At 38.1% G+C, this 20,646-nt stretch overlaps 1 protein-coding gene across 8 annotated transcripts in view; it reads right to left on the bottom strand.

Annotated features, from left to right (window-relative positions):
- Positions 1 to 13,092: 13,092 nt before the first annotated feature.
- Positions 13,093 to 20,646, bottom strand: part of dysf (dysferlin, limb girdle muscular dystrophy 2B (autosomal recessive)) — a 72,703-nt gene continuing 65,149 nt past the window's right edge. For 3 of the 8 annotated variants that reach the window (XM_058394640.1, XM_058394637.1, XM_058394638.1), the window contains exons 52-56: positions 19,076 to 19,175; positions 18,250 to 18,422; positions 16,987 to 17,096; positions 16,677 to 16,824; positions 13,095 to 16,098 (exon numbers count right to left, since the gene is read on the bottom strand). In XM_058394640.1, the coding sequence (XP_058250623.1) occupies positions 16,039 to 16,098; positions 16,677 to 16,824; positions 16,987 to 17,096; positions 18,250 to 18,422; positions 19,076 to 19,175 (591 nt within the window). In that variant the 3' untranslated portion in view covers positions 13,095 to 16,038. Of the gene's footprint in view, positions 16,099 to 16,676; positions 16,825 to 16,986; positions 17,097 to 18,249; positions 18,423 to 19,075; positions 19,176 to 20,646 lie in introns of all 8 variants that reach the window. The other 5 variants (XM_058394641.1, XM_058394635.1, XM_058394642.1 and 2 more) reach the window with 3 other exon arrangements.

Here is a 20,646-nt window from a genome sequence, read left to right as displayed (position 1 = left end):
GTTTAATAAATGTAGAATTAAATACAGTCTCTCTAACGTGTTATTGAGTCATGACATTCATCTTTTGATCCAGTTGCTGGATAACTAACATTCTCTAGCGAAACACACACTACCAGTCAAAAGTTTGGACACATCTTCTAATTCCATGGTCTTTCCTGATGTTTATTTCTTTCTACATTGTAAAACAATGCTGAAGGCGGCCAAAATACACAATAATGTCCTTTGAACAGTTGATATTGAGATATGTCTGCTACTGATGCTCTGTAAAGCCTTCATAATGGCTCTAATCTGAGGTGCTGTTAATTGGTGATTTCTGAGGCTGGTAACTCTAAATGAACTTCTCCTCTGCAGCAGAGGTAAGTTTTGGTCTTGCTTTACTGGGATGGTCTTCATGTGAGCCAGTTTCATCATGGTGCTTGATGGGTTTTGCAAATGCACTTGACAATACTGTTCTTGCAAGAACTATTCCAGAACACCTGACCTTTGTGTCTTAAAATAACAACTGACTGTTTTTTGTTGTCATTACATATGGATTACTTAAGTCCATGTGTGTTATTTCATAGTTTTGAAATCTCCAGTATTGTTCTAGAATGTAGAAAATAAGTCACTAAACAAAAAACATTGAATTAGAAGGTGTGTCCAAACGTTTGACTGGTAGTGTATGTGTTATCATTTAAGTTTGCAATCTGTGATGAACCCGTGCCATTATGTCACAACAGAGGGGCTGAAGCAGATGCAGTTGTAGGTATAAGGTAGTTTTTAATAGCGGAGTCTGTGTGGTCATGTTCGCAGACTGTGATGAATCCTGAAACATCATCATCATCATCATCATCAAGGATTTAAAGGATTTAAAATGTTTGAAAATCATAATGAACAAAATCATTGAACATTACAGTTATGATGTAAGTTTGGACACAGATCAGCTGAATGAAAAGTGATGAAGCTTCTGTTTAAGGCATAAGAGTTTAAATTCAGATGATGAATTTAAAGACTGATGTAAGTGATGCTGATAAAAAAAAGAAAAGAAAAGGATTACACATTTCCCATCATAAATTAATTTTCCAATAAATAGATTACACTATTAAAAATGATAGCTCTATTAAGTTATGTGGAATTAGTTCTTCTCTTTAACCTCAGTTGCCAGGACAGGATTTGGATATTAAATTTTAATTTTAAGTTTTCAAAAATAAAATCTGAAAATGGTGAAATGATCCATTTTCTCGACTACTTGTGAGTTGAAACAGAGTTTATCTTCAAGTTGAGTTCAGTCATATTTCTAAGGCAGAAAGTGAACTTTCATTTCTAACTTTTAACCATCTTGAAATGTTTTACAGTGTATGTTTATGTGCTTTCTGTAGTCTTTCAGCTCAGCTTTATACAAAAGGAAGTTCAAATTAAAACAACTTCAGGGGAGTAGGGCTATGAAAATAGTTTAGAATAAAACTAAAGAACATATATATATATATATATATATATATATATATATATACATAATTTTATATATATGTTTAAGATAATGTTATTTAATATGGAATGACTATAGCATGTTGACAATATTCATATTTAATCATTAATTCAACAGCAGTTGATTTGAGAATGTATTGGAGTCATTCAGTGGATATTTCAGTTCAGGAAATCTTGAAGCTTCCTTAACTTAATATAGTAGATAATGTCAAAAATGTCACTATCTGAAGGGGTTTCTCAAACCATTACTCAATTTAGTTAGCTAAGTTTTCCATCATAGCTTTATGTGAGCCATTGTGATTGGAAATAGATGATCTTGCCTTTCATTTGGGTTTCTTGATGGGCATTGGTTGGTATGGTACAGTTGGCACTGTAAGAGTTCCTAAGCCCTTTTTATTGGGGTAATGGACAAAGGCAATTACAGGGTGCTTTATTATGTTCTAAAGTCTATGTGGCTCAGCATACACTGAAGCAGCAGTTTCTTCTAGTAATTATAACATGGAAACACTCGCTATAAAAAGCCAATTAATGTTTGCCAATTTTGTCTGAACTGAGAGGCAATAAAATATACTGGAACACACAAAGACTGTGGTGTAGTTTAAGAGTGTTGTACACACATTCCATCTGTTAGAGTGATTTAGAGACCAAAGGGGGTCTCACACACTTAGTGTGGCACCACAATACAAAGCACTTCCAGGGGGAAATGTAGACTGAAATGTGTCCTCTTATATGTCATTCTATTCTACTAAATAACTAACTAACTCACTCTCTCTTTCTCTCTCTCTCAGATCCCACATGACAGTGGCCCATGTAGCATGGACTCTGTGGTTTTGTAGCTTGCCTGATTACTGTTACTAATGATTTTGGGATATATTTATTTGTGGTAAAGAGTGAAGGACGGTAACCAGGATGGAAATTAGTTTGGGTTAGTCATTATATCATGGTCCAAACAGATAATAAGATAAATTTAGTGCAGTCTCTTGAATTATTTGCTGTTTTTTTTTTAAACAATTCTCATGTAAAATATAGTGATGGCTTGGGGTTGTTTTGTGGCTGGAAGTTCAGATTTGGGATGTTGGAGTTTGTATGTAGATTATGAGCCAAATCTACATCTATAGATTAAAATGGTTTGCACTGATGAGTGGACCAAGATTGTTATTCTCTACAGCGCAGGCGTCACAAAATAGTAATAGAAAAATGCATTTTTACAAAAATACAATTATATAACCCTCCTGTAGCTTAGAAAAACACTTCTCGCATGCATTATTCTTGTTACATATTCAATTTGCTTAGATTTATGAAGTGTGCCAATAATTTTGGATGGCACTGTATAAAAAAGTTATGTTTTTAAACATATTGTTGGCAATAATATAATCTTGATTGTCCATGTAGGGAAAATTTTGACCACATGAAAAATGATGGACTTGGCCTGCTGTATATAGTATTTGGGTGGAAAGACAAAAATAACTATTGGTCATGATTTAATAACTTTTGACACATTAGGTGTTGGCCTTCTCATTATGGAAATTTTTGTTCAGGGAAAATTCTTTGTTCAGGTTTCAAAAGAATTCTGAGCAGCTCAAACAGAAATGTTATGAAAGAGTGACAGATTTTACTTTTATTATGGAATATGCACCGCCATTTCAATCACCCATTTCCTGTACCATGTCTGAAACAACAACAAAATGTCACTTTGCAAGCTTACAAGCCATCAGTGAATGTATCACGACACTATAGCACATATTGTGTTTGACAGTTCTTTTGGGAAAACCCACTGAACGTCACAAATTCTGGCAAATCTCCAATTATTATTATGGATTATGAACTTAATCTATTCAGATACCAGGTGTTAAAATGCTTCTTCATATGTATGTATATATATATATATATATATATATATATATATATATATATATATATATATATATATATATAGTTCTAGACAGCTGGTAGTTTTAGAGAATTATATATAATAAACAAAATCTCAAAAAATTTATTTTGTTTTTTAAATTGATTTTTACAGGCAGAGGTCATGCTCTGGCACAAACTTTGATCACAATTTCCTGTTCACTTCCTCATTTCACTAGATATAAGCTCACAGGGTTCAGCATGCCAGGGTAAAGTTTTGTCAGTCTTGTAGCTATGTTTTTTCTGAGCCTTGTTTATTCATAAATGCCTTGAAATGCCTTCTTTATCTGTATACTTTACCCTCTAGTTTTGGTTTTCTTGCTACTATTATGCTTGTGTTTTGACCCTAACCTGTTATGTCATTGTGGATGTTTAATACTGTGTTAGTTACTGTTAATGAAGCCCTCTTGCATATGGCCCCTTAACACCTCTTAACAACAGAGAAATGTTTGATACAATTATCTAGACTTTTGAGGCAAAACTCTCAATTATAGCTTATTAGAGAAATATGAAGGTGAGGTTTAGATTGAAATAAGAAAGATTTTATAATGTCAAGTGAGTTACAATCATTGTATCTGTTCAAGTATATATGGCATTTTACACTGGACAAATTAGACATAGAGGGGGACCCTCTTAGGGGACCCAGCTGCATTCTTTGGCACCATGTGTGGACTTTTTATTCAACAGATATACACGAGCAAAAAGAAAGAAAATTCCAAATGGCAAATCCAAACTCAAGAAATCAGTAGACAAACTCCACACCAAGGACCATGAGAGGGCAGGATGAATGCTAGATCTGGCTCACTAGTAAGTTTCTCTTGTTCCACCCATCTTCCATACAATTTACTGACAGATTAAAAGGTTAAGAATTGTATACTGTTCTACTATAAAGACCTAATGATATGTAACACATTTGAACAGTCAAACATACTGCTACTGCTGGCTATTAAATTGAAAAAGATGAGTGTTTTTAAGGTACGCATGCAATTTTTCCAAGAGGAATGAGAACGTAAGTAACATCTCCCAAGTTTTGTCAAGCAGTGCTGGCTTTTTCTTTCATGAACTGTAAAGTACCTTTAAGGGAGATTCTTGTTTTTCAAAGGAGCCCAATAAAACTGCTGTAAGGTTTTTATTCTTATGAGGGTGTGTGGTCAGATATGAAACTCAAGAGGTCAAAAACAGTTTGTAGCACTTTTGAACTTGCTCGTCAGGTAGACTGTGTTTGTCAGGATGTAGCTATTGTAGTTAGACTGAGAAATCCAAGATATTAGCTTTAGATTATTTCATTTGTTCAATTTATGAAAAAGATACTGCTACAGAGGTACTTATTGGTCATTTCTTGTATGAGTTATTGTGATTTCTAATCTCTAGCCTTATTCATTCATATTTTTCTTCTTTTTCTTCTTCTTCTTCTTCTTCTTCATATTATCATCATCATCATCATCATCATCATCAATGTAATAGATTTAGAAGAATGTATAGCAGGAAAACACTTACTCAGTGCACGACATATTTACCTCTAAATGTGTGTTGAAGCTGATCTTATCAGAGTAGAGCTGCTTCTCTCCTTAATATTTGATCGGCTTAAGCGAGATTCTTGCTCCCGCTAATATGACAAGTATGTCTTGTACTTTTATGGTTTACATTCCTGAGTGGTAACAGGAAGCAAGTGAATGTGATAACAGGAAATGAAACCAAATTAGATCTCAGGGGAGGTTGACCTCTGGTGGTGAGGAGTGGAACTGTGAGGAGCTGCTGTGAAATGAGTGATTCCATTGAACTGATAACCTTTTAAAGATTTATACACAACATACACATACACACACACACATACACACACACCCACAAACACACACATCAGGCATAACATTATGAGCAGTGAGAGGTGAAGTGAATAACAGTGATTATCTCCTCATCATGGCACCTGTTAGTGGGTGGGATATATTAGGCAGCAAGTGAACATTTTGTCCTCAAAGTTGATGTGTTAGAAGCAGGAGTTGGGCCAAACTGTGATGGCTAGACGGCTGGATCAGAGCATCTCCAAAACTGCAGCTCTTGTGGGGTGTTCCCGGTCTGCAGTGGTCAGTATCTATCAAAAGTGGTCCAAGGAAGGAACAGTGGTGAACCGGTGACAGGGTCATGGGCGGCCAAGGCTCATTGATGTACGTGGGGAGCGAAGGCTGGCCCGTGTGATCCGATCCAACAGACGAGCTACTGTTGATCAAATTGCTGAAGAAGTTAATGCTGGTTCTGATAGAAAGGTGTCAGAATACACAGTGCAGGACAGTTTGTTGCGTATGGGGTTGCATAGCTGCAGACCAGTCAGGGTGCCCATGCTGACCCCTGTGCACCACCAAAAGTGCCAACAATGGGCATGTGAACATCAGAACTAGACCACAGAGCACTGGAAGAAAGTGTGCTGGTCTGATAAATCACGTTTTCTTTTACATCACCTGGATGGCCAGGTGCATGTGTGTCGCTTACCAGGGGAACACATAGCACCAGGATGCAGTATGGGAAGAAGGCAAGTCAGCAGAGGCTGTGTCATGCTTTGGGCAATGTTCTGCTGGGAAACCTTGGGTCCTGCCATCCATGTGGATGTTACTTTGACACCTACAACCTACTGAAACAATGTTGAAGACCATGTACACCCTGAGATGTGCTGGACAAACAAGTCCGATCCATGGAAGCCCTACCTTGCAACTTACAGGACTTAAAGGATCTACTGCTAACATCTTGGTGCCAGATACCACACTTCAGGGATCCATTGGAGTCCATGCCAGGTCAGGGCTGTTTTGGCAGCAAAAGGGTGACCAGCACAATATTAGGCAAGTGGTCCTAATGTTATGCCTGATTGTTGTATATATATTGTATTGTATATATATACAGTATCTTCCAAAAGTGAGTAAACCCCTCACATTTTTGTAAATATTTTATCTTTTCATGTGACAACACTGAAGAAATGACACTCTGCTATAATGTAAAGTAGGGGGTGTACAGCCTGTATAACAGTGTAAATTTGCTGTCCCCTCAAAATAACTCAACACACAGCCATTAATGTCTAAACCATTGGCAACAAAAGTGAGTACACCCCTAAGTGGAAATGTCCAAATTGGGCCCAAAGTGCCAATATTTTGTGTGGCCACCATTATTTTCCAGCACTGCCTTAACCCTCTTGGGCATGGAGTTCACCAGAGCTTCACAGGTTGCCACTAAAGTCCTCTTCCACTCCTCCATGATGACATCACAGAGATGGTGGATGTTAGAGACCTTGCGCTCCCCCCCTTAGGGTTTAGGTCCGGAGACATGCTTGGCCAGTCCATCACCTTTACCCTCAGTGGCATACTGCCCTGCGGCCCAGTCTCCGAAGAGAGTGGATCATGCTCTGCTTCAGTATGTCACAGTACATGTTGGCATTCATGGTTCCCTCAATAAACTGTAGCTCCCCAGTGCCGGCAGCACTCATGCAGGCCTAGACCATGACACTCCCACCACCATGCTTGACTGTAGGCAAGACACACTTGTCTTTGTACTCTTCACCTGGTTGCCACCACACACCATCTGAACCAAATAAGTTTATCTTGATCTCATCGGACCACAGGTCATGGTTCCAGTAATCCATGTCCTTAGTCTGCTTGTCTTCAGCAAACTGTATGCAGGCTTTCTTGTGCATCATCTTTAGTAGAGGCTTCCTTCTGGGACAACAGCCATGCAGACCAATTTGACGCAGTGTGTGGCGTATGGTCTGAGCACTGACAGGCTGACCCCCCACCCCTTCAACCTCTGCAGCAATGCTGGCAGCACTCATACGTCTATTTCTCAAAGACAACCTCCGGATATGACGCTGAGCATGTGTACTCAACTTCTTTGGTGGACCCTGGCAAGGCCTGTTCTGAGTGGAACCTGTCCTGTAAAACCGCTGTATGGTCTTGCCCACTGTGCTGCAGCTCAGTTTCAGGGACTTGGCAATCTTCTTATAGCCTAGGCCATCTTTATGTAGAGCAACAATTCTTTTTTTCAGATCCTCAGAGAGTTCTTTGCCATGAGGTGCCATGTTGAACTTCCAGTGACCAGTATGAGAGTGTGTGAGAGTGAGAACACCAAATTTAACACACCTGCTCCCCATTCACACCTGAGACCTTGTAACACTAACAAGTCACATGACACCGGGGAGGGTAAATGGCTAATTGGGCCCAATTTGGACATTTCCACTTAGGGGTGTACTCACTTTTGTTGCCAACAGTTTAGACATTAATGGCTGTGTGTTGAGTTATTTTGAGGGGTCAACAAATTTACACTGTTATACAGGCTGTACGCTCACTACTTTACATTGTAGCAGAGTAGCAGAGTGTCATTTCTTTAGTGTTGCACATTAAAGATAAAATCTTTTGTGAGATACTGTATAAAAAAATATATATATATATAAAATTCCCTTGGTATGAGCGCTAAGCACCAAGAAGTTGAATGACTTTTTGTAACTTTTTGTATGTCTAGACGTACGTAATTCCACTGTACTCTAATATTTCTGTGTAAAGTAAAGAAGACGCTGACCATCTTACTGCTTCATGAAAATATTTTTCATTTATTGCTCCAAGCCTGGCATCTATGCTTCAACAGATTAGTAACAGGAATGACTGAAATGTCTTCCATATGACTGGGAAAAACATCTCTGGTAAAGCACCATTCAAGTCCCAAATGGTTTTGTCTTGGAATAAAACCTGGGGTTTGGTTTCCCTTTGCTGAAGGACAGTTCCTGGGAACATGCTGTACTGGCTGTGGTGAAATTACAGTGACCAAAGCAACCTCAGGCCAGGTGTAAAAAGCCAAAGCCTCATCACAGCCGTCAAAACATTCCTGGAATTCATACTGAGACACATGTCTTCCTCATTATTGAGAGAACTTGGATGTCTCAAATCATGTGATTTTGTTATTTTTAGAAGCAGAACAGGCATTCAGAAATGAAAATTGTGGCAATATCTCACCAAATTCTGTGGTTTGAAATTCATGAACATTGCTTCCTTTTCTGCTCACTGAGAGCTGCTAATAAGCAAAGTTACTGCTGTTCAGATATTTTCCTGATTACAATGACAAATTTTATCCATGTGATGGAATAGAATCTGCTCTAATTGTCCATGAAAATAAGAATATCTTTTTTTTGCAAAGCATATTTCAGCATCCTGCTTTGCTGGGACTTCAGGGTAAAGGAAAGGGCTGCAGGCACATATGAGGAGGCCAAAAGAATGAAGTGGTAAACTGAATGCCACTGGGGATGACAGTGTAGCTGCCCACAACAAAAGCACATATTGTTCAGACTCGATTCTTGGGCAAAACAAAATAATGAGTTAAAAGAGGCAATGCCTGAAAAGGAAGGGCACAGTTAAGATCCCACAATGCAACATCAAAGAAGTGGGCATTTTTCAGTTCCTGTGAGTTGACCTCTAATGTTTCCTCTCGATGTAATGAGAGGAAATAGATGGTGTCTGAGTAAAGTTCAATTCCCAGACATCCCAACATGAGACTGATACCCCAACTGAGCAGCCACAGGCCACACACTTGTCTTCCATAACAGAAGGTCCTATAAGGTCACATTTCCAGAGATCATGCTGTTGTTTTTATTAGCATGCTTCTTTGCAGACAACAGATATTTCTAAGCATAACATTAAATGGAAATATTGTCTTTAAATGTCTTTTCTAAACATAATATTGCCTCATTTATTAATATACTTCAAATGAGGCCTTTATCCTTCTGCACTTCCTTTCTCCTTTCTATACCATATCTCCTCAAAGTTTTAGTTGGGGTTTTTTTGGTCTTGATGTCTCCCAGGCTCTGTGGTAGGTAGAAGTGCCAGACAGGGCCCTAGCAGGAGCAGCTTACTGTCAGGGTGGCAAACTCAGGAGACCACAAACCACGGCATTCTCAAAAGTATGCTTAGTGTTTTGTGTGAATAGTTTTATGTGGTGTGTGTGTATGTGTGTGTTTGTGTGTGGATGCCACCCCACTGCTTGCAGAATGCATAAAACAGGCAAACAATTACATTCACAGTGCCATAAAACCACTCCTTGGGTAGCATTCTCATAATGGGCTTTAGAGAGCATTGCATGGTGCAAAGCAGCACTTAGAGAGCAATGCAGGGTGACCTGACCTGTTAAAGGATCCCGAATTTTATTCAAAATATAGCTTTTCCTTTGCCTGGGGACTGTTTTAATCCTCAATACCTAGGATCCACTAAAATCATCGAAAGTGTTACAAAACAGTAGTTGTGTAGCAAGTAAATTATTGTTATCTGAATCTCGATCAAACTAAAAAAAAAAATAGGCTTTATGAAAACAAGGCATGTTGAGAAAACAAAAATGACTCAACACATAAAAAAAAACAAAAACCCATGGTTGTGTGGCTCATAAAATTATATAGCTTTTTCCATTTCAGAGTGAAAAATTCCTTCTTGTTTATTCTGTTGATAATTATGTGTAAAAAGAGTTAATACCTATGTATATGATTGCTAAATTGACTTTAAGAGGCCACTTATTGAAGCTATTAAGCAGTTAGCTGCAATACCAGAGATGGCTAATGAGATGGCCTCCATATCCCAAATCACCCACTTATGACATCTCTGTTGTTTGAGAACTATTAATCTGTTAATTCAATTTGCGTGATAATGGCCCTTTTGGTCTACAGCGACTGAAGGTTGATTTCTAAATGTTTGGCCATGCCAAGTTAGCAGTCAATGCAGATGTTGTTTAATAGGTGAAGCTTTTTGATGTCTGGATTTTTCCATGATCTCATTCTAGAGACAATAAAACATTTTCTAAGTTGAGAATCAAACATGCCTCACCTTTGTAATTACAGTGCAAGATGAGCAATGCCCCAACTATGTAGGTAATACAATTTAAGCATACCTTTCCCAAAACACAGTTAAACAACTCTTAAAAACAAACAAACAAAAAAATTATCGAAGCATTTGTGATAATATCAACACCATGAAGTAATTTAAAATTACAGGTCAGCATCTTCTGTGTGTTAAACGTATAGTCAAATATATTCTGTCTACTAACTAGGAGACATCTGATCCTTTTTCCTGTATACTGTAGGAATTATGAGAGTCGAGGTTAGGCATGACTCTTGCCTCCCACCCACATACTCAGTGGACAATGGTCAAGGAGCACAGGAAGTTCAGCAAGGCTGAAATAACATACCCAAGCTTTAACACAGGAACACACACACACATATTACCTACACAAAGTAAGAATGGGGAGAGAGAGAGAGAGAGAGATGGAAAGGTAGCAATTAAGGAAAACTCTAAGGCCATCAAAATACAATTATATAGAGACATGTGCTGACTGGACAAGTTCTAAAATAGGTCAGTACATCAGGCCATCTCTCATCCTCAATTTCTTTGTAAATACAGTCTACTATGGCTGGGCTAGCTCGGGCCATCTAATATCAATTTTCCATTGAACTACATCCTTTGATAAAATTGTGCCATAAGGAATCCTTCCTTTAGAGGGATCATTTTTTATTAAAACCTTTTCACCAGGAAATTATTCCACCAAGAACGCCTTATAAGACTGGTGAACAGATCAGAGAGTTTTTTAAAGCTGTGGATACAGCAAATCAGTTTGGAATTGATTTAAGATGGCTCTTTAAATGTTCCACTGTCTATTGGAAAACGTGTTGTACAGAAGTTCTTGGAAATGCAAACAGTATGGTTCCCTTAGACAAGACATGATAATCTGGCTAAAATTTACACTGGAATTATTGGAATTTTGACCGGAATATCATTAGTGAACTTTAACTAGATTAGATCTCAGTAATACTGTAATACATTGTGGAAGATTGGTCCACACCAATTACATCATATTAAAGTACATACATACAGTACACACCCTACGCTTCTACATATAGCACTTTTCCACTGTATATATCAAATCATCCAAACAGGGTTTCATTTCACGGACTGTAAACCCACAATTATGACTTTTTAGTGCAGACCGGTGGGTTGTATTTGAGCTGTTGGACAGCAATAACTTTGTATAAAAGGCTGCCAAGATGTGGTGCAATCTAAGCAAAGGCTAGTAGGTGCCGATTATATCACTGTGTTACTGGGCACACTGGGAGCTGTAATATGAATGTTTCCCTCCATTGTAACCAGGTTACAGTGAGTCAGAGGCCGAGTGTTGTGGCCCGCTGGTATTGAGTCACATTCAGCACCATGATTTATTATGTAGTAATATTTCCTCCACAAACTAAAAAGACATATTTAAAAGCAGCACACTGAAGCACATGCCACTGTTTAAGCGTATTACATGTTAGTTACAATGTAACAACAGTGTAATTGATACTTTCAACACGTTCTGTGTCAAGATCTTTGGTGGATGATTGAATAATAAAAAGATTTACTATCACTGCTTTTTGTTTTCATCTTCAGTAATGGTTTCATCCTGGTCGGGGTCACAGCGTATCTGGAAACTTTCCCAGGAGCACTAGGAAAGAGGCAGGGAATACACCCTGGAAATCCATGGCAGAATACCATGCATGCACACACATATTCACATGCTCATTCACAAACCACCCACTATTTTCTTGTTCAGAGATGGGAGGAAACTGGAGAACTTTGAGAAAACCCACATGGACACAAGAATTCCATACAGACAGAGTTCAGGATCGAACCCTGGCAACTAAACCCACTGCACTACCTTACCACCTGTTATTGCATTTTGAATATAGTATATTTAGTCATTGGCTCACATGCTTTAGTTGCTTCCTTTAGGTCCTGTATATTAAGTCTAATAAAGAATGAAGCTAAATGATCATGGTGATTGGAGCTACTAATTTACTTCTCACTTGATCACAAATACTGAAAAGTGCTCTGTGTGTAAATAGGAATTCCAGGCCTTTTGACAGCGCCTCACACCTCCTTTGTTTTAACTCATTTCAATTACTGTTACCAAAAGAGTAAGATTAACACATTAGCATATTTCATAATCATTATAAGTGATTCCTCACCTAGAGGTAAGAGGCTGAGTGCTAACAATTCTTCCTTTTCTATTACTTTTAAATGTACACTGTTTGGGGTAGGGTTTCATGACAACAATACAAGTACAAATACGGAGTAGATTATAGCACAGCATTAATTGTTCTTAGGACTTTCATGACTGTGGCCACTGGGGAAAATCTGGCAAAAAGTGGGATAATTGTATTTGAAAAAAATATATGGGACTAGACAAAAAAAAGTTATTAATAGTTGTGGTTCATGCTGCTGTGACATTTAATCAAAATACATCCTCATTCCTTTGAAAAACTGAATCTGCAGGGTGTTTTTCCCTGCAGTGATATAAGATCACTTTATATTTATAAAGGATGCATTGCTATTTCCGTGGTAAAAATAACCAACTGACTGTTATTACTTTCAACAGCTTTGTTGTCTGTCTTCTTGTGCTCTTTTGTGGTGTTCAAGCACATGTCTAATCCCTCTGAAACACAATGTTTATATAAAAGAAATCTCTGTCCCTATGAAAGCAAGCCATTTGGTGAGTGTAGTCTTCATTTATCTATTATTATCTCTGATTCTACGAGATAGCGGATGTTACATGTATAATGATACTTTAAATGGCTAATTTCCATTTAGCAACCACAACCGAGCCTCTTGTTCTTATTTGTTATGGATGAAATAGTTCAGTTAGTTTTATTTAGCTAGTAGTATTGAACTGAAGAACATGAATAGTGAACATCAAAGCAAGGTAATAAGAAAAAAGGCAAGAAAATAATGTCTTGCATTGCTTTTGGCAAAGAAAAGAAATTTTGGCCCAATCATTGTACTGGTGCATTTTGATTGTCAGTTCCTCTGTTATTCAGCTCCATCATCAGCATCATCACAGCACAGGGGCTTGTAATCTCTGTCCATCCTAAAACAGTGCACTTCATGATGTCACCATGATGTCACTTGCCCCGGATATCGCCTCTTGCATAATGTCTGGGTTACTGTCATTCACCCTGAGGTACTATACATAATTTTGAATGATGTATGGAATTCATTGAATGATTTCACAGATCCAGTTGAGAACGCTTTGAATCCTTACTAAATTTCAACTTAATAGTGATGTGGCTGACAGTTACTCCAAGTATTGTAGAAATAGATCACATGTTCGTAAGAATAAGCTTCTATTTTGTTTTTCCACCCCTTTTCTCTCTCTCTCTCTCTCTCTCTCTCTCTCTCACTCACTTTTACAGGGCCATGATTCACACTCGATTAAATTCCTGCTTTTATTTCAAGGCAGGCCAGCTCATTTGAAGCATCAGCAAGGCGACGGCAGTGAGACAGGGTCTGGTGGAGGTCCATTCCACATGGCACAACCCGAACACTCTATGTGCCACACCTTCCTTGAGTTCCTGCTGGTTAATGTGTTTTTATAAGGCTAACACCATCCACACACTCCAGGACTACACTACTCAGCGAGATTCCAGGGCTAAGCTAACGACAATGTGGCTAAGTTTCTAACTGGGCAAACAACGACGTGGTCTCTTGCCTGTATCTTATTTGAGAATTTAATCCTAAGGTATGCATGGCCTGTGGTATTAGGTTGTTTATGCTGATTTCTTAACATTTTGAACACGTAAAACAATAATGCAGAAGCTACAATAAATGTGATATTTTAGTTTTTTTTCCTTTTCACATAGACACACTGAAAGATGAACCCAGGTTCCTGAAAAACTCACTAAAGGCCGATCATTTAAACACAGAATCCACATGCATGCTACCTCAAAGCAGCTTCATTTAGAAAATGCTGAATATGTGGAATGTGCTTTATGCTTCATACCATTTTTTAAAGAAGATTTAATGTAGGTCTTGATGCAACAAAAGACAAGAGAGGGCATATATTTTCTTACTGGAATATTGCTATGTTGTAACCATATATTGTCTGAAAATGGATGCACATACAATTTTAGGCACAGTGAATTTATCCCTATAAGGGATTAAAGCCAACATATTCCCAACGCATTCATGATTAGATTAGATATAGTGCAGCATTCAGAGTAACAGCAGTGTTATATTCACAGAAATAGTAACAGACCAGATTGTCATGTTGTGTAACATTAACAAGGCATTACATTGACATAATAGCTAGTCAGTCTTTGGGTAGATTGTAACCCTCAATTACATGGACTATGTCTATGTGTATCAACAACTGTCCTGCAAAATGAACCATTTCAAGTATTTGGGGACTGTACAGCTTTAGTACAGGTATAGAACAGATTTACTCAGTTTGAATACAGAAGAGAAAGAAACCAACAAAACAAATATATTTATCTTTTAAATTGTTGATATTCTTTCCCAGGTTCCTTATCTTATGTCATAATTTTAAATTATGTCAGTCTCAGACTGAATTAAAGGGCCTTTTTCACCATTTTGGGCACGCTCCAGGAAATCAGTGAAAATTCACTGGGATTAGCCTGGCTCTCTTGAACCAGGTACAGAATGACACTGTGTAGTTCTAGCTGTAGGATAAACACACTGCTAAGCCCTCGAAGCACACAAAGGTCAGACTTATGTAATAGATGCAGCACAGTGGAGCCCTGCACTATGATCTGATTGACCCTTCCAGTGGCCGTGCTTCGACCCCTAAGCTTGTGTTTCACTCAACACAGTAGGGAGCATAGCACATAACCTACTTCTGTCAGTATGTTTTATCACGCTGATTGTCTTTTTATGAGTCCTTTAAAGTACTCCTGACCTTGCCAGATGCACACGTGTGATTCTAAACTCATTCATATACACAGGCAATTACAGCCATTACATTATTTTTGCTTTTTAACAGTTAAAGTCACATTACATGCCCTCTCAAACTCCCACTTTTTTTTCTCTATCTCACACAGCCAGTCTCCACACACACACACAAACACGCATATAACTAGCTCACAGCTAACCCCATGTCCATTTAGTGAGGGATTTCTGTGGAGGTTTTGATATTTGTTATCAGACAAACATAGGGCTGCTGACAGCTGGAGCTCGGCTAACAAGCAGGTTGCCTCAGACCTTACAAGTTCACAGGACAAATCCAGGCTTTAACCTAAAGCATCAGTGCATGCTGAAAGCAAAAGGGGCGGGTGGTGAGGGATAAAGGCACAGGAGGAGGAAAGGCAATTCTGTCTCTTTTTCTCTATGTTAAGGCAGAAGAAAGCCTATGGCTAGCTGTGAAAAGGCCAGAATTCTACAGACAGCATGAAGAAGGATTTAAATCAGAGAAAGAGAGAGATAAAAGTATACATGGGGAGTCAAACAGAATACAGAAGGCGAAGTGAGTTCAGCATTAGGTCACAAACAGGGCCAAGGAGCTCAGAGTTAACACACGAGTTACAGGGCATTTCTACATGCATAAGAGATGGCTTGATCAGAGACACAAACACACATTATTTTACACGCTTATCTCTGTCTAACATCAGGTTACACTCCAATCCTTTTGTAGCTTGTGCTCCATTCAAGTTGAAGACAGATATCAGTAGGCGCTGCATGGATTTCTGTGTGCTCTAACACAATGGCCCAGGTGATATGACTTAATTATCCCACAGGAACCCAGTAACAGTGATGGAGCAGTTTGAATACTGAGATGTATTTGGCATAACAGTAGAAGGTACTAGGAGGGCCGTAGAGTCTTCTCAAATCCCCCTGCTTATTGTTTCCCGTTTCCTAGTCCACTGAAGGGGCCGACCATCTTCATAGCAGCATAGTTCTGCAAGAATGGAAAAATGGCAAAAGGTCATTCAAATCTGAGCTTTAAAAAAATTTATGCAAATTTTACCAAGCGAGGTTATGTGGTTGGATTTCAGTAAATGGTACCCTGTCTACGATCTTAACCCCAACATTTGCAACCTTCATACAAACTGAGTCATGTGAATAGTTACAAATTTCCAGGCATCAGACCATATTGGGTGATTCACACGAAAGAGACATAACCTAATTCTAACGGTAAAATCAGCAACCGAAACATTTTCCAGAACTGCCTAAGGAATAAGTAAAATCAGGGCTTTCTAAGTGAAACAATGTGTGACTATAGTGCACTTATCATCATCATTGAGCTTGTGTGTGTGTGTGTGTGTTTGTGTGTGTGTGTGTGTGTGCTAGAGAAATATTTGACCCAGGTGCAATATTAAATAATGGTCCCCACATTCTTGAAATATGATCAGAGAGATACAAGCTATTCACACTCTACATCTATCCTTTGATCTGTAATATTCCCACCCAGAAATGATACCCACCCCACACACACACACACACATTCACACACACACAATCATACACACATCGTACCGGGAAAGCGTAGAGAAAGACTCCCAAGAAGAGCAGGATGAAGAACAGAATGATCAGTCCCAGAATTACCCATTTAAACCTCCGCCACACTATGAACTTCAGGGTTTTATAAGGAGAGGAGAACCAGAGGAAGGAGGTTTCAGGACGCCTGCACAGAGATAACGAGAAGCCAGATATCAGTCCATCAAGCTGTATTCATTTATCTTCAGATTTGACTCATGAAGAAAAACAGCAATCTGTAGTAATGCAGTCTGAATGATCTTGGAGGCATATATAGTGTTTTGGGAACAAACAGGAAGAATCAACTCACTGTGGCTCTTCCAGACGAGGGTTCATGTTGGGCTCTTCTCTGCCCAAACCTGCAGGCCTCTCTTCCTGTTCCTGCTCTGACACGATCTCCAGCGTCATCTCAACCTTACCCTGAGGGACAAATCACACACATTTGCACATTTCCGTCTCTGAGACAAGAAAAATTAACAGAAAACCATTTCCCAAAAACTTATCAGAAGTGTTGAATATAACATGAAATTTCTAAAATAAATGACATTTTCCTCTAACAATAAGGGTCATGGGTTGTCACAGATCCTCTTTTGTGTCTGTGACAGTGACAAGCACCATGTGCTTCTGTTTTGGTTACTGTTTTGGTCCTGTCTCCGCCACCCTGTTTTTGGTTTGTTACTTGATTGTGTCCACCTGTTAAGTGTTACTTCTTGATTTTGTCTATTTATACTCTCCTGTTTCTCCTTAGTGTTGTGTTTTATTGTGCTATTAGTAAATTCATTTCTGAGCCTTATTTTCCAAGTTCTGTGTTTCATTATACTTCTTGGTTTTGACCCTTGCTGCTTTGCCTTGTTTCTGATTATGGATTATCTTTGTTTAAATTTGCCTGTCTGTGTATACCCCCCCTCCATGCATTTGACATGGATTACATTCCTTGGATTTGCCAAAGCTCACACTGAGTTTACACACGTGTCCTGTCTCTACTCACTCACCACATTACATGGGATTAAAATATTTATTTAAGAATGTCTTATCAAAGCTGTTTTAGTGTGGTTTTATCCGACTTTTAAACCCTACAGCAATACAGCAAGAATGTTCGGTTTAGTTACACAGGGTTTTGGGATTTTATGTTCAATCAGAAGGAAAATGTCTACTTTTGGTAACTGATATTCAGAAATTCAGAATAGGCACTCAAAACAGAATGTATTGAGAAAAAAACAAACAATATGGATATCAAACTTAGAGTTAAGTCTAAAAGTTACACTTAAGAATTCATAAAGTTGGAGCAGATAGTAGAGCTGGTACAATTCTGAGCTCAGGTTGCTAATCATGTGGTTTAGAAATCATGAATGAATGAATGAATGAATGAATGAATGAATGAATGAATGAATGAATGAAGATAAATGTTACTCGACTAACTTCCCTTAGACCTCCATTATCAGTAAGTTACAGGGTCAAAGGGAAACATGTCAGAAGTCTTGTTCAGGGTAATTTGTCATACACTACAAACACTGTACATATACATATTTTGTGAATTGCTACAAGATGTTTGTGTGTGTTAGATGTCACTCACAGCTAAGATCTTCTCTCCCTGTCTGTCACACACACAAGGCCACCAGCCCTTGACTGTCTTTTGTTCAAACAGAGACACCAGCTTGTCCTGGGGCTGAGAGAGCAGCTCCAGACCACATTTCTCAGGAGACTTTGCTGGCTTCAGCATGTGGTTCAGATCCATTTCCAAACAACCTGAGTGAGAAAAAGACAAAGAGAAAGAGAGCTGCTGTCTTTTTGCTTATATTTTTTTAACCATTCCCTTTTGAGAAAACTGTTTGGCAGTTTTATACTTTGCCACCCTAAAGTGAACAATTTGTCACAGTCTGTAAAAATGTAAATTTAACACTGTGGCTGTATGAATTATTATTTAAACATATACATCCATACTCCATAATTCAGGGAACAGCATTCTTTTGGGAGCTATGTTCCTAAGGCCATAACTCTTATTTTCCCTGAATTTGCTGATATGCTGGAAATAAGTTTAATAAATGTAATAATAACAGCAGTCGTGAAGATGAATGATGTATTTGTGTAGGGGTCCACTGTGTGTGGTGTAGCCTCAGGGACAAAGGCTACAAGTTACATAGGTTCAAACTGAGGCCCAGACATATGCAACAAACTAATTATGAAATATACACACACATATATACAGACACACATGCACAACAAGACGCACTTGTACATGCAGTGAGTTTAAACATAAGGATTCTATCAGTGTGGTCCTATTTCATGCAGTGTTTTGCTTCTTGTTCTGCTGTCATGTCAAGGCTGAGAAATGGTGGAGTTCTGTGGTTTCGCGAAGGTTAACACCACTGAACTTGCTGAATTGGAGGTCTGACTCATACCAAGGTAATCATCAAAGGAGAACTTGTCATTGTCCCAGATCTGAACGGTGATTTTAGGAGGAATCTTTGTTTCAGCCTTGTCCAAACTCCAGAAGTGCTCCTGCACACACAGATAGAATTTGTACATGTATAACATATGTAGCAATAATGCTTCAAATAATAATCATTTTTCACAGTAATCAGTGTCTTTACATGCACTTCAGAAACTGAAAACTAAGTCACTAATTAGTAATAACTACATAGTAACTACTAAGTTTAGCAATAACTAAGTAAAAGCTATTAAATTATTAATTGAAGATTGTTGGAAAGTTGGGAAATGGCAGCTTGAATGTAAATAAACTGTTATTTGTTGAGAAATGGCACATTAATTTAAAAAAATGCTCATACATTTCATTTTCTGAATATAGTTCGAAACATAAAGAGAAAAAAAAACCTATCCAGACCAGTATCCAGACCTGATCTGAAGCCCTGCATGTGCAGGACATTTGCTTTACTTACAACAGATATGGAAAAAAAAAGTGGTTGAAGGTAACAGTATACCCTTTTAATAATATGGCAACTAAGAGGATCTAAAAGCTGCTCAGAGGATATAGAAGAGTTTGGAGGCAGTTATAAAGACCAGGTATGGGCAGTTATTTGTGATAATTTACATGACATTCAGCAAAAGAAATGCACTTTTCTGATGTTAGTTTCATTATTATGATAATCATTTTGTCAAGTCCTTTTCTACTAAAGTACAAGCTAAATCACCTACAGGGACTATGATGGACTGCATCCTTTACAGGAGCAAAATAGTATGTTTCTGTTAATGTGAGCCACCTTTCCACAAAAAAGTACAGACTGCCTGTGTTAATCGATTAATGAAACCCTCACACAGTGCAAGCATGAAAGTATGAAAGAACAAAGAGCAAGTATGAAGTGTATGGAAATGTATGTTCCTGCCACTGATTTTTAACTTATGCCTAAGAATCTGAAAGTTTCTTTAAATGCTGATTATCACCATGCTATTATCAGTTTAGTATTTGTGATTTATTTGAGGCTATAGAAGATATTCTTTCATAATACACCGTATTAACTTACGACACACTCATGTCTGAACTGCATTTTTCTATTTTAATTACAATTTATCCATTTTACTTTGTATGCAATCATGCATATGTCATGGAAGTTTTCTTTCATTCTTCTTAGTACATCTCTTCAAAACCATTAGCTACCAGGAACACTGAATATATTCAAAAGCTTTATTTATATACAGCCTTCTTCTCCTACTTTGCATGTGATGTCATTAACAAAATTAAGATGCATGAGAATATCTCAACTTCTATACAGAAGGCAAAAGCAGTACTCCATTTAGACTCGCATGTCTAAATTCTCAGCATTAATAAAACAGAAATATATGACCTACTGCTTCCCCAGAGATTCTGTAGTTATGTAACCAGTGGAGCTATCCCATAAGGCTACAGGACTGGAACTGAATGTAATATTGGTATTAAACTTTGCTCCTTGTGAATAAACCATACTTTTTAACCATATCTGAAGGTTTGTTTTTGCGGTTATGACGTTATAGGGCA

The sequence above is a fragment of the Hemibagrus wyckioides genome, linkage group LG07 (assembly GCF_019097595.1).
Source record: "Hemibagrus wyckioides isolate EC202008001 linkage group LG07, SWU_Hwy_1.0, whole genome shotgun sequence".
In the NCBI taxonomy this organism is placed as follows: domain Eukaryota; kingdom Metazoa; phylum Chordata; class Actinopteri; order Siluriformes; family Bagridae; genus Hemibagrus; species Hemibagrus wyckioides.
The sequence above is the reverse complement of the archived record's forward strand: the minus strand, read 5'-3'. Positions and strand labels throughout refer to the sequence as shown.